Source organism: Coregonus clupeaformis, chromosome 23 (assembly GCF_020615455.1).
Source record: "Coregonus clupeaformis isolate EN_2021a chromosome 23, ASM2061545v1, whole genome shotgun sequence".
Classification (NCBI taxonomy): domain Eukaryota; kingdom Metazoa; phylum Chordata; class Actinopteri; order Salmoniformes; family Salmonidae; genus Coregonus; species Coregonus clupeaformis.
The window spans coordinates 31,565,781-31,579,824 of record NC_059214.1 but is presented as its reverse complement, the minus strand read 5'-3'; the positions used below and the strand labels follow the sequence as shown (position 1 = coordinate 31,579,824).

The 14,044-nt window shown below is 43.0% G+C and overlaps 1 protein-coding gene across 1 annotated transcript; it reads right to left on the bottom strand.

The window, feature by feature from the left end:
• Nucleotides 1–1,639: 1,639 nt before the first annotated feature.
• Nucleotides 1,640–13,867, bottom strand: LOC121536849 (ATP synthase subunit O, mitochondrial). The gene is made up of 7 exons (XM_041844446.1): nt 13,797–13,867; nt 13,247–13,291; nt 12,962–13,072; nt 12,471–12,600; nt 11,881–11,993; nt 2,075–2,161; nt 1,640–1,860 (listed from the first exon to the last, which is right to left on the bottom strand). Exons 1-7 carry the CDS (start codon nt 13,821–13,823, stop codon nt 1,750–1,752), a joined length of 624 nt encoding a protein of 207 aa, XP_041700380.1. The 5' UTR covers nt 13,824–13,867; the 3' UTR covers nt 1,640–1,749.
• Between the last annotated feature and the right edge of the window lie 177 nt (nt 13,868–14,044).

Sequence of the window (14,044 nt, the reverse complement as noted above, 5' to 3'; positions counted from 1 at the left end):
TTATTTCCCTCATTAAAATGCAAATCAATTTATAACATTTATGACATGCGTTTTTCTGGATTTCTTTGTTGTTATTGTCTCTCACTGTTCAAATAAACCTACCATTAAAATTATAGACTGATCATTTCTTTGTCAGTGGGCAAACGTACAAAATCAGCAGGGGATCAAATACTTTTTTCCCTCACTGTAAACATTACACAACAAAGTTGGAAATCGCAAGTGGTTTGGAAGGAATCAGTGACAGTGCCTAACTGCAAGCATTGCAAAGCAATCACTAGCCTGCTATTCAGTGGAGTGGCTGTGGTCCCAAATCTGGGATGAAGGGTCTCTTTTCCAAGTTTAAAATGATAAACATTCAACATTGGCCATGCTGTCAATAAAGCATGATTTGTGCTGCGCTCAAAACAACTTAACTCGGAACTGCGAAAACTTGACTTCAGTGAGTTCAAGACAACTGGGAAGTGGGGGAAAAAACTGAATTGTAAATCCGGAACTCGGGCCTCTTTCTAGAGCTATGACCTGAAGATCAATAACGTCATCATGATTCGACCTTGTTTTTTTCAGAGTTCCCAGTTGTCTTGAAAGCACCATAAATCCAGAGAATGCCTGACTTTGATGACAAAAGTTGCCCAGGAAGGACCGCCGCGCCACCTTCCTGTTCAAGTGAGCACAGCACAAGGTGAGTCCAAAAATGTATTCTATGCTGCTGCATAAATGATGTAATATGCCAGGGAGAAATGTATACTGTAGCTAAGAAAGTAATACTAAGTGTATGTTGTGTAGTAAGCTGTTAGTAGCCCATGTGTCTCACCCTAATAATTTGGTCTATTTACCCCTCTTAACTTAGCCTACTGTTCTGACTTGGTGGTGCACATGTAGCCTATAACCCGTTTTAGAGAAATGTCATCATCGAATATTACAAGAGCTTTCATTGTCTGCTTATATGCCCCCTTTATTCATCCTACGGTTCTGACTTGGTGTACAGGGAGAACACTAAGAACGGCCCATGTTCTGAATTCTGTCGCTGTACATTTCAAAAGTGCTAAACAAATAGTTATATTGATTACGTCCGTCCTAGCTCTCTCATTAATGCCACTTATACGCTTGTCGTCCCCTTATGCCGTAGTTTGTACATCTCAATTGTTATTAGAAACCACATTTGTTTAAGCAAGTCAGCCATGTTTTTTTTTAAGGCAGTAAATGAGCATGTTTTTTTTAAAGGCAGTAAATGAGGCTGAATTAACTGTTTCGCTGCCAGAGAAGGCTCCGCTGATAGCCAGGTGTAGCAGTGGTAAAATGTTGGGACTGCTATTGGGACAGCTTTATTTATGCCCTAACAGTTTGTGGGCACCGTTTGTCACCGTTCTAGTGCAATTTATGTATTGTTTAGTGTTGTGTTGTGTAGTGGCTTTGCTGGCATGCATCCCACTTTTTTGTTTTTGTTTGCCCCACCAAGATTTACATGCTAAAATCACCACTGGCTGTAATGTGACAAAATGTGGAAAAAGTCAAGGGGTTTGAATGCTTTCCGAAGGCGCTGTATCTAAGCTGATAAAACAAGGCATTTGATATTCCCTCCACCAGCAGCAACAACCTGTCTGCATGGACACAGAGAAATAAAGACATTTCAAATACAAAGTGTGTTACAGAATATTTTATTATGAACTAGACAGGATCTTAGCGGACATAGCGCTGTATAGGTTGCAGAAAGCAGAGCAACATCTCCATGCCCCTCTGGACGAGACGGACTTAACTATCTCTGATGATCTTGGTCAATTTGTGGATCTTTGTCTTGGTGGACATGTCCACATACTTATCCCCGATACTGACAATCATACCGCCCAGGATGGAGGCGTCAGACTGGAGGGAAGAACGAAATAATACAGGAAGTTAAAGCACCAGTCGACACCATAGCAATGTATGCACCCAATTAATCTCATTGCACTGGATATCAGCATGTTCCGGTTTAGTGCTAGCCTTACAGCCCTAAGCCATTGCATATACCAGAAGTTGACGGTAGATCAATTAAAAACCTTATTGTGCCACGGGGGGCACAAATTGAGTATGGCCTCACCTTGGTCTCAAGTATGAGAGTCTCTCCCTTTGTCAGGAAGCCGTTCAGAGCCACCTTCAGATCTGCCAGGTTAGCCTCATCCAGGGGCTGTGTCATACACACACACACAAACACAAACAAAGATCAAATCAAATGCTACAATAACTAATATGGCACTTGGATTGACAACCATATACCAAACTTTTTGGGGCCAGGGACCCCTTTTGTGATCGCAAACTCCTCAGGGACCCCCTCATAATCAGAACACAACTCATGTGAGATAAAAACAGCATTCAAGGAATTCTACTATGATTTTGGCAGTGCATGGCCGAACAAACCAAGTCTCTGGCCCTGGGAAGGAACATATTAAAGGCCCATTGCATTGCATCAGAGAGAACATTTTGCCGTTTTCAAGCAATATTTCTGCAATTCTACACATTTTGTCACGGAGCAGCGATTTTTTGTTGCTGCTTTAAAGCTAATATCCTGCAATTCTACACAATTTGTCATGGGGCAGAAAGAAAACTTTGCAGTTTAAATTACAGTGCATTTATGCAGGGCCGGTCCTTGCCGTTCTGCTACCCCAGGTGAGACAAAAAAATGCACCCTGCAAAACTAGAATAGTCCCAGTAAGCAAAATGACGTTAAAAAGACATCTAAAATATGTATTTTACAGATGTGAAGTTATGTTCAATTTAGTTTCTGAATTAAAGCTGAAAATATATTTTCTGTATGTTAAAAATAAATATTTTCCAGGATGTTGAAAATACATATTTTCCATACGTTAAAAAATATGTATTTTCCGGATGTTGAAATCAGGCTAATTTTTGGTTCCGAATGAAAGTTGAAAATAAGTAATTTATATACGTCTATGTTTGGGCCAAATCAAGGCTGGTCCAGACCGGACCAAATCTGAACCAAACATAGACGTCCATGATTTGTTCAGATTTTGTCCGGACCAAAAAACAAATGTCCATGGATGTGGAAATCAAGGCCAGTCCGGAACTGCACCAAAAAGAATACGCCCAAAAAGCTTTGGCATCGGTCTGTGCTTAATGAGGTGTAGCCTACAGTTTTGCCTGAAATTAAATTTTACGAATGCCCATCTATGTGGTAAGCCTACTGTTTGTAAAACACCAAAAAACGACATTGGCTTGAGCTTAAATGGGGTGTAGCTACCATGTCGGCCACAATGGAATTTGATGAATGCCTATCCATGTGGTAGGCCCACCGTTTGCAAAACAGGCCGTTGCATTGGCTTTATTATTCCTATTCCTGTGACTCATCAATTTGGCTATTTATGCTCTGAATATCAGCTACCCAACTTTATCAGTTATCGTGAGCCTATTTGTAATGTGTTTACACTGCGGGAAATGCAGAAGTGTTTTACTTTTTCGCTATGATCAATTGCCACTTAGGTTAGGCAATCTGAGGTGCAGTCAGGATGCTCTCGATGGTGCAGCTGTAGAACTATTTGAGGATCTGAGGACCCATGCCAAATCTTTACAGTCTCCCGAGGGGGAATAGGCTGAGGGGGAATAGGCTTTGCCGTGCCCTATTCACGACGGTCTTGGTGTGTTTGGACCATGATAGTTTGTTGGACACCAAGGAACTTGAAGCTCTCAACCTGTTCCACTACAGCCTCGATGAGAATGGGGGCGTGCTCAGTCCCCTTTTTTTTTCTTCCTGTAGTCCACGTTGAGGGAGAGGTTGTTATCCTGGCACCACACAGCCAGGTCTCTGACCTCCTCCCTATAGGCTGTCTAAATCGTTGTCAAGAGTGTGCAAAGCAGTCATTAAGGCAAAAGGTGGCTAGTTTGAAGAAACTTCAATATATTTTGATTTGTTTAACACTTTTTTGGTTACTAAATGATTAATTTACATTTACGTCATTTAGTAAAAATAAAGAAAAACCCTGGAGTCAGTAGGTGTCCAAACTCCTGACTGGTTTAAACAACACAATGTAACTCCAAGTCAATCACACTTCTGTGAAATCAAACTGTCCACTTAGGAAGCAACACTGATTGACAATACATTTCACATGCTGTTGTGCAAATGGAATAGACAACAGGTGGAAATTATAGGCAATTAGCAAGACACCCCCAATAAAGGACTGGTTTTGCAGGTGGTGACCACAGACCACTTCTCAGTTCCTATGCTTCCTGGCTGATGTTTTGGTCACTTTTGAATGCTGGCGGTGCTTTCACTCTAGTGGTAGCATGAGACGGAGTCTACAACCCACACAAGTGGATCAGGTAGTGCAGCTCATCCAGGATGGCACATCAATGCGAGCTGTGGCAAGAAGGTTTGCTGTGTCTGTCAGCGTAGTGTCCAGAGTATGGAGGCGCTACCAGGAGACAGGCCAGTACATCAGGAGACGTGGAGGAGGCCGTAGGAGGGCAACAACCCAGCAGCAGGACTGCTACCTCCGCCTTTGTGCAAGGAGGAGCAGGAGGAGCACTGCCAGAGCCCTGCAAAATGACCTCCAGCAGGCCACAAATGTGCATGTGTCTGCTCAAACGGTCAGAAACAGACTCCATGAGGGTGGTATGAGGGCCCGACGTCCACAGGTGGGGGTTGTGCTTACAGCCCAACACCGTGCAGGACGTTTGGCATTTGCCAGAGAACACCAAGATTGGCAAATTCGCCACTGGCGCCCTGTGCTCTTCACAGATGAAAGCAGGTTCACACTGAGCACATGTGACAGACGTGACAGAGTCTGGAGATGCCGTGGAGAACGTTCTGCTGCCTGCAACATCCTCCAGCATGACCGGTTTGTCGGTGGGTCAGTCATGGTGTGGGGTGGCATTTCCCTCCATGTGCTCGCCAGAGGTAGCCTGACTGCCATTAGGTACCGAGAAGAGATCCTCAGACCCCTTGTGAGACCATATGCTGGTGCGGTTGGCCCTGGGTTCCTCCTAATGCAAGACAATGCTAGACCTCATGTGGCTGGAGTGTGTCAGCAGTTCCTGCAAGAGGAAGGCATTGATGCTATGGACTGGCCCGCCCGTTCCCCAGAGCTGAATCCAATTGAGCACATCTGGGACATCATGTCTCGCTCCATCCACCAACGCCACGTTGCACCACAGACTGTCCAGGAGTTGGCGGATGCTTTAGTCCAGGTCTGGGAGGAGATCCCTCAGGAGACCATCCGCCACCTCACCAGGAGCATGCCCAGGCGTTGTAGGGAGGTCATACAGGCACGTGGAGGCCACACACACTACTGAGTTTCATTTTGACTTGTTTTAAGGACATTACATCAAAGTTGGATCAGCCTGTAGTGTGGTTTTCCACTCCAAATCCAGACCTCCATGGGTTGATAAATTTGATTTCCATTGCTAATTTTTGTGTGATTTTGTCGTCAGCACATTCAACTGTGTAAAGAAATAAGTATTTAATAAGATTATTTCATTCATTCAGATCTAGGATGTGTTACTTTAGTGTTCCCTTTATTTTTTTGAGCAGTGTATATACAGTGGGGAGAACAAGTATTTGATACACTGCCGATTTTGCAGGTTTTCCTATTTACAAAGCATGTAGAGGTCTGTAATTTTTATCATAGGTACACTTCAACTGTGAGAGACGGAATCTTTTTTTAAAATCCAGAAAATCACATTGTATGATTTTTAAGTAATTAATTTGCATTTTATTGCATGACATAAGTATTTGATACATCAGAAAAGCAGAACTTTAATATTTGGTACAGAAACCTTTGTTTGCAATTACAGATCATACGTTTCCTGTAGGTCTTGACCAGGTTTGCAAGTATTTGATCACCTACCAACCAGTAAGAATTCCGGCTCTCACAGACCTGTTAGTTTTTCTTTAAGAAGCCCTCCTGTTCTCCACTCATTACCTGTATTAACTGCACCGGTTTGAACTCGTTACCTGTATAAAAAACACCTGTCCACACACTCAATCAAACAGACTCCAACCTCTCCACAATGGCCAAGACCAGAGAGCTGTGTAAGGACATCAGGGAGAAAATTGTAGACCTGCACAAGGCTGGGATGGGCTACAGCACAATAGGCAAGCAGCTTGGTGAGAAGGCAACAACTGTTGGCGCAATTATTAGAAAATGGAAGAAGTTCAAGATGACGGTCAATCACCCTCGGTCTTGGGCTCCATGCAAGATCTCACCTCGTGGGGCATCAATGATCATGAGGAAGGTGAGGGATCAGCCCAGAACTACGTGGCAGGACCTGGTCAATGACCTGAAGAGAGCTGGGACCACAGTCTCAAAGAAAACCATTAGTAACACACTACGCCGTCATGGATTAAAATCTTGCAGCGCACGCAAGGTCCCCCTGCTCAAGCCAGCGCATGTCCAGGCCCGTCTGAAGTTTGCCAATGACCATCTGGATGATCCAGAGGAGGAATGGGAGAAGGTCATGTGGTCTGATGAGACAAAAATAGAGCTTTTTGGTCTAAACTCCACTCTCCGTGTTTGGAGAAAGAAGAAGGATGAGTACAACCCCAAGAACACCATCCCAACCGTGACGCATGGAGGTGGAAACATCATTCTTTGGGGATGCTTTTCTGCAAAGGGGACAGGACGACTGCACCGTATTGAGGGGAGGATGGATGGGGCCATGTATCGCGAGATCTTGGCCAACAACCTCCTTCCCTCAGTAAGAGCATTGAAGATGGGTCGTGGCTGGGTCTTCCAGCATGACAACGACCCGAAACACACAGCCAGGGCAACTAAGGAGTGGCTCCGTAAGAAGCATCTCAAGGTCCTGGAGTGGCCTAGCCAGTCTCCAGACCTGAACCCAAAAGAAAATCTTTGGAGGGAGCTGAAAGTCCGTATTTCCCAGCGACAGCCCCGATACCTGAAGGATCTGGAGAAGGTCTGTATGGAGGAGTGGGCCAAAATCCCTGCTGCAGTGTGTGCAAACCTGGTCAAGACCTACAGGAAACGTATGATCTCTGTAATTGCAAACAAAGGTTTCTGTACCAAATATTAAGTTCTGCTTTTCTGATGTATCAAATACTTATGTCATGCAATAAAATGCAAATTAATTACTTAAAAATCATACGTGATTTTCTGGATTTTTGTTTTTAGATTCCGTCTCTCACAGTTGAAGTGTACCTATGATAAAAATTACAGACCTCTACATGCTTTGTAAGTAGGAAAACCTGCAAAATCGGCAGTGTATCAAATACTTGTTCTCCCCACTGTATATACACACATATATACATACTACTGTTTTCCATGAAAACATACATGAAATTAGTTTCAATAGGAAATATAGCAAAATGCATAGGTAATGCAGTCATTGACAAGGTTAGAAATAATGATTTTTAATTGAAATAATAATTGTATCCTTCAAACTTTGCTTTCGTCAAAGATTCCTCCATTTGCAGCAATTACAGCCTTGCAGACCTTTGGCATTCTAGTTCTCAATTTGTTGAGGTAATCTGAAGAGATTTCACCCCATGCTTCCTGAAGCACCTCCCACAAGTTGGATTGGCTTGATGGGCACTTCTTACGCACCTGGTCCCAATATGGTCAAGCTGCTCCCACAACAGCTCAATAGGGTTGAGATCTGGTGACTGTGCTGGCCACTCCATTATAGACAGAATACCATCGGACTGCTTCTTTCCTAAATAGTTTTTGCATAGTTTGGAGCTGTGCTTTGGGTCATTGTCCTGTTGTAGGAGGAAATTGGCTCCAATCAAACGCCGTCCACAGGGTATGGCATGGCGTTGCAAAATGGAGTGATAGCCTTCCTTCTTCAAGATCCCTTTTACCCTGTACAAATCTCCCACTTTACCACCACCAAAGCACCCCCAGACAATCACATTGCCGCCACCATGATTGACAGATGGCATCAAGCACTCCTCCAGCATCTTTTCATTTGGTCTGGGTCTCACAAATGTTCTTCTTTGTGATCCGAACACCTCAAATTTAAATCCGAACAACAAAATATTTAATGAAGCTGCCAGTTGAGGGTCTGTTTCTCAAACTAGACACTAATGTATTTGTCCTCTTGCTCAGTTGTGCAACAGGGCCTCCCACTCCTCTTTCTATCAAATCAAATCAGAATCAAATTCTATTCTGGTTAGAGCCAGTTTGCGCTGTTCTGTGAAGGTAGTAGTACACAGCGTTGTACGAGATCAATTAGCCTTTTAGAATTATAAACATGGATTAGCAAACACAACGTGCCATTGGAACACAGGACTGATAGTTGCTGATAATGGGCCTTTGCACGCCTACGTAGATATTCCATCTAAAAAAAAATCTGCCATTTCCAGCTACAACAGCCATTTACAACATTAACAATGTCTACACTGTATTTCTGATCAATTTGATGTTGTTTTAATGGATAATTTTTTTTGCTTTTCTTTCGAAAACAAGGACATTTCTAAGTGAGGCCAAACTTTTGAACGGTAGTGTATACAGTTTAAGTCGGATGTTTACATACAATTAGGTTGGAGTCATTAAAACTCGTTTTTCAACCACTCCACAAATGTATTGTTAACAAACTATGGCAAGTCGGTTAGGACATCTACTTTGTGCATGACACAAGTCATTTTTCCAACAATTGTTTACAGACAGATTATTTCACTTATAATTCACTGTATCACAATTCCAGTGGGTCAGAAGTTTACATACACTAAGTTGATTGTGCCTTTAAACAGCTTGGAAAATTCCAGAAAATGATGTTGTAGTATCTGAACATTCTATAACTTTGGCTTACTATACTGTGCTGAAACATCTGGAAAGTATTACTATAGGGGTCCCCTAAAACAGTGGACATTGGGATATGTGGAGGCCAGGGATTGGTCTATTCAAAACACGCCATCTTATGTTACATGAAGCATAGGATATATACCATGTTTGAACAAAGGGACGGGGAGAGTGATCATATTTGAGATTGGGTTTGTTGCTCTCCAGATTCTGCAGAAGTCTGTAAATTGATGCTGAAATCTTTGATATAATAAACCATTATAATCAAGTACAGTGTCAGCGGATTTCTTATCAACACATCATCGCAGCATCGTTCGGCCACCACAATGTCATGGCTTTAGAAGCTTCTGATAGGCTAATTGACATCATTTGAGTCAATTGGAGGTGTACCTGTGGATGTATTTCAAGGCCTACCTTCAAACTCAGTGCTTCTTTGCTTGACATCATGGGAAATTCAAAAGAAATCAGCCAAAAAAATTGTAGACCTCCACAAGTCTGGTTCATCCTTGGGAGCAATTTCCAAACACCTGAAGGTACCACGTTCATCTGTACAAACAATAGTACGCAAGTATAAACACCATGGGACCACGCAGCCGTCTTACTGCTCAGGAAGGAGACGCGTTCTGTCTCCTAGAGATTAACGTACTTTGGTGCGAAAAGTGAAAATCAATCCCAGAGCAACATCAAAAGACCTTGTGAAGATGCTGGAGGAAACAGATACAAAAGTATCTATATCCACAGTAAAACGAGTCCTATATCGACATAACTGAAAGGCCACTCAACAAGGAAGAAGCCACTGCTCCAAAACTGCCATAGAAAAGGTAGACTACAGTTTGCAACTGCACATGGGGACAAAGATCATACTTTTTGGAGAAATGTCCTCTGGTCTGATGAAACAAAAATAGAACTGTTTGGCCATAATGACCATCGTTATGTTTGGAGGAAAAAGGGGGACGCTTGCAAGCCGAAGAACACTATCCCAACGGTGAAGCACAGGGGTGGCAGCATCATGCTGTGGGGGTGCTTTGCTACAGGAGGAACAGTTAAGGTATTGGAGTAGCCATCACAAAGCCCAGAACTCAATCCTATAGAACATTTGTGGGGAGAACTGAAAAAGCGTGTGCGAGCAAGGAGGCCTACAAACCTGACTCAGTTACACCAGCTCTGTCAGGAGGAATAGGCCAAAGTTCACCAAACTTATTGTGGGAAGCTTGTGGAAGGCTACCCGAAACGTTTGACCCAAGTTAAACAATTTAAAGGCAATGCTACCAAATACTAATTGAGTGTATGTAAACTTCTGACCCACTGGGAATGTGATAAAAAAAAAAAAAAAAAAAATCATTCTCTCTACTATTATTCTGACATTTCACATTCTTAAAATAAAGTGGTGATCCTAACTGACCTAAGACAGGGAATTTTTACTAGGACTAAATGTCAGGAATTGTGAAAAACAGAGTTTAAATGTATTTGGCTAAGGTGTACGTAAACTTCCGACTTCAACTGTATATACTGTACCAGTCAAAAGTTTGGACACACCTACTCATTCAAGAGTTGTTCTTTATTTTTACTATTTTCTACATTGTAGAATAATAGTGAAGACATCAAAACTATGAAATAACACATATGGAAACATGTAGTAACCAAAACAGTGTTAAACAAATCAAAATATATTTTATATTTGAGATTCTTCAAATAGCCACCCTTTGCATTCTCTCAACCAGCTTCACCTGGAATGCTTTTCCAACAGTTTTGAAGGAGTTCCCACATATACTGAGCACTTGTTGGCTGCTTTTCCTTCACTCTGCGGTCCGACTCATCCCAAACCATCCCAATTGGGTTGAGGTCGGGGGTTTGTGGAGGCCAGGTCATCTGATGCAGCACTCCATCACTCTCCTTCTTGGTCAAATAGCCTTTACACAGCCTGGAGGTTTGTTGGGTCATTGTCCTGTTGAAAAACAAATTATAGTCCCACTAAGCGCAAACCAGATGGGATGGCGTATCGCTGCAGAATGCTGTGGTAGCCATGCTGGTTAAGTGCGCCTTGAATTCTAAATAAATCACAGACAGTGTCACCAGCAAAGCACCCCCACACTATAACACCTCCTCCTCCATGCTTTATGGTGGGAACTACACATCATCCGTTCACCCACACAGTGTGACATGGCGGTTGGAACCAAACATCTCCAATTTGGACTCCAGACCAAAGGACACATTTCCACCGGTCTAATTTCCATTGCTCGTGTTTCTTGGCCCAAGCATGTCTCTTCTTATTATTGGTGTCCTTTAGTAGTGGTTTCTTTGCAGCAATTCGACCATGAAGGCCTGATTCACACAGTCCCCTCTGAACAGTTGATGTTGAGATGTGTCTGTTACTTGAACTCTGTGAAGCATTTATTTGGCCTGCAATTTCTGAGGCTGGTAACTAATTTACTTATCATCTGCAGCAGAGGTAACTCTGGGTCTTCCTTTCCTGTGGCGGACCTCATGAGAGCCAGTTTTATCATGGCGCTCGATGGTTTTTGCGACAGCACTTGAAGTGGTCCTCTGTAGCTCAGCTGGTAGAGCACGGCGCTTGTAACGCCAAGGTAGTGGGTTCGATCCCCGGGACCACCCATACACAAAAATGTATGCACGCATGACTGTAAGTCGCTTTGGATAAAAGCGTCTGTTAAATGGCATATTATTATTATTATTATAATAATACTTTCAAAGTTCTTGAAATGTTCCATATTGACTGACCTTCATGTCTTAAAGTAATGATAGACTGTCGTTTCTCTTTGCTTACATGAGCTGCTCTTGCCATAATATGGACTTGGTCTTTTACCAAATAGGGCTCTCTTTTGTATAACTTTTGACTGGTACTGTAGTCCCGTGTAGCTCAGTTGTTAGAGCATGACGTTTGCAACGCCAGGGTTGTGGGTTCGTTTCCCACGGGGGGCCAGCATGAAAAAAATGTATGCACTCACTAACTGTAAGTCGCTCTGGATAAGAGCGTCTGCTAAATTACTAAGATGTAAAATGTAAATGTACTGTATATAGTTTGTGATCTTGGCCGTGGAACCCCTGCAGTACGACCCCACTTTGAGAACCCCTGCCATATACAACCACAGTGTGTGTATGTGTGTCACCGTACATGTGCTGTGGTGACAGTGCAGATGACCTCGCCACGGTGAGCGCTCATCATTTTTGCAAAGGCGCCAATGACATCTGCGGTCAGGGTCAGGCGACCATTATCTGCCAACACAGCTGAGAAGGGAGGGGGGACAATAAAACCATGAAAGCCTAGCCAGTAGCCACATGTAAATAACATTTTCACTAATTGCATTTGCATTATCATTTGCATGAACTAACATTAGTAAGGGTGAGGATGTTCTCATAACAATAGCCAAAATACTCTTAAAGGACTCTTTTCTAATCTCTCATTTGAATCACTAGCTAATTAACATCACTTGTGAGCAGCAAACAATACTCTGATGACATTTACTTTATATTCATGATTACAACTAGCCAACCAAAAGGTATGGCGTGACATCCATATTGATTTTAACATTTCAGACAATCAACAGGGACAGAAGACACGGAAAGGTAGACAAACAGTAGTTTGGTAGATGAGTCTTGACAGCAGAATAACAACGTTATCCCCATTTAATTTTCTTACACAACAGCAGTCTCCAGAACAAGAGTGGTATGTGCAGGATAACTTAGTAATGCTGGGCAACTCACTGATGAGGTTAACTGTGATTGGGGAGAGATTCGCCTTGGTCATGGCGGCACCGAAGAACTTCAGCTTGAGGCTGCGCTTGACGTGGGGGTTCATCACGATACTGGACAGCTTGGGGTCCTTGATCAGAGCCTGACAGAAGGAAAATATGGAGAGAAAGAGAAAAGGAGCTGGTCAAAAACTATATTGTGGCCATAGACAGTGCCTAACAAACAAATGTATGGTTTCCCTTGGTCCCTCAAACTCAACTGGAACTCGAAGCCAGCTCCACTGCGTTTTTTCATGTTTTCCTCTAATCAAGGACTGATTTAGACCTGGGAAACCAGGTGGGTGCAATTAACTATCAGGTAGAACAGAAAACAAACAGGCTCCGGACCTCGTAGGGTAAGAGTTGAATAGCCCTGCCCTAGTTAATAGAGTGTATATACATTACACACTTGTGGCCAGACTGAGGACCAAGACAGGAAAGAGAGAGGTGCAGGGGATAATTTACCGACAACGTGCCCATCTCCTTTTCTACTTGTTCCAGTTTCTTCTGCTTGCTGGCAGCAGAGAACAGGGCTGTGGCATAGCGGCCTCCGACCCCATACACATCGATGGGGGGCTAGAATAGAAAACGGACACAAACATAAGCAATGTACTTGAATCACAGAGCCAATGACCATTGACATTACTCAAGCTGTGGCGTGCGTGAACATCATTATCAAAGCACATGAGTCGTCATTGACTGAATATTACACTGATCAGAGGACATGGGCAGTCCTTCATTCATTCTTACCCTGATCAAAGCTTGTCGAAGAACCGAAGTGCTGAACTGACGCACCTGCAGAAGGAAAAAGATAGTCATTGGTTGATTACAATCTTCATAACAGTGATGTCTGGTGTGCCTAAGGCAGTTAGCTTTGGTTAACTTACTAACTACTGTACAAAATTGGTTTGAACAAACAAATATCATGACCACATTTTCTACAATAAAGCTATAATGTCATTCGAATGGCGCTAATAATACCTATCTTATGGACTTTGGACAATATTTAACAGTAATGCCATCGGTTCGTAGGAAAATGACCAACAAACGTAACTAGCTATCCAGCCAGCCACCTAACAATGTTGATGAAGTTAGCGGGCTGTCGTTAGCTAGCCAGCGGGCTTGTCAAGTTCATGCCAGCATGCAAGGCCTCGCGTGTTCTGCAGTGAAAAAACATTCTGCGCAACATCAAAACAATGCACATTGATCCGTTTTGTGCTTGTTAATAATCTAAATTCATTCTCAAATTAAAAACAGAGCCGTAGTTCGCATAACATTCTTGTTTTTTAGAAAGTCATACCTGCAGCCCGAGTCCTAATGCTGCCATGTTCTCCTGCGACTGTGTAGGTCAAAACTTCTGCGCATGACAGCCTGTCACAAGAAGTACGTAAATTCAGGAGCGAGAAGCATTACGGGAAACGTAGTTCACATGTCGATAAGCGGAAATTTACTTCCTAGACCTAAAAAAACGAGCAAGTGGAAATTCACTGTCCTCGTCAGCAGACAAGGAAGCGACTTAGTGGCGTGGACAAACACGTGTGGGGCAAG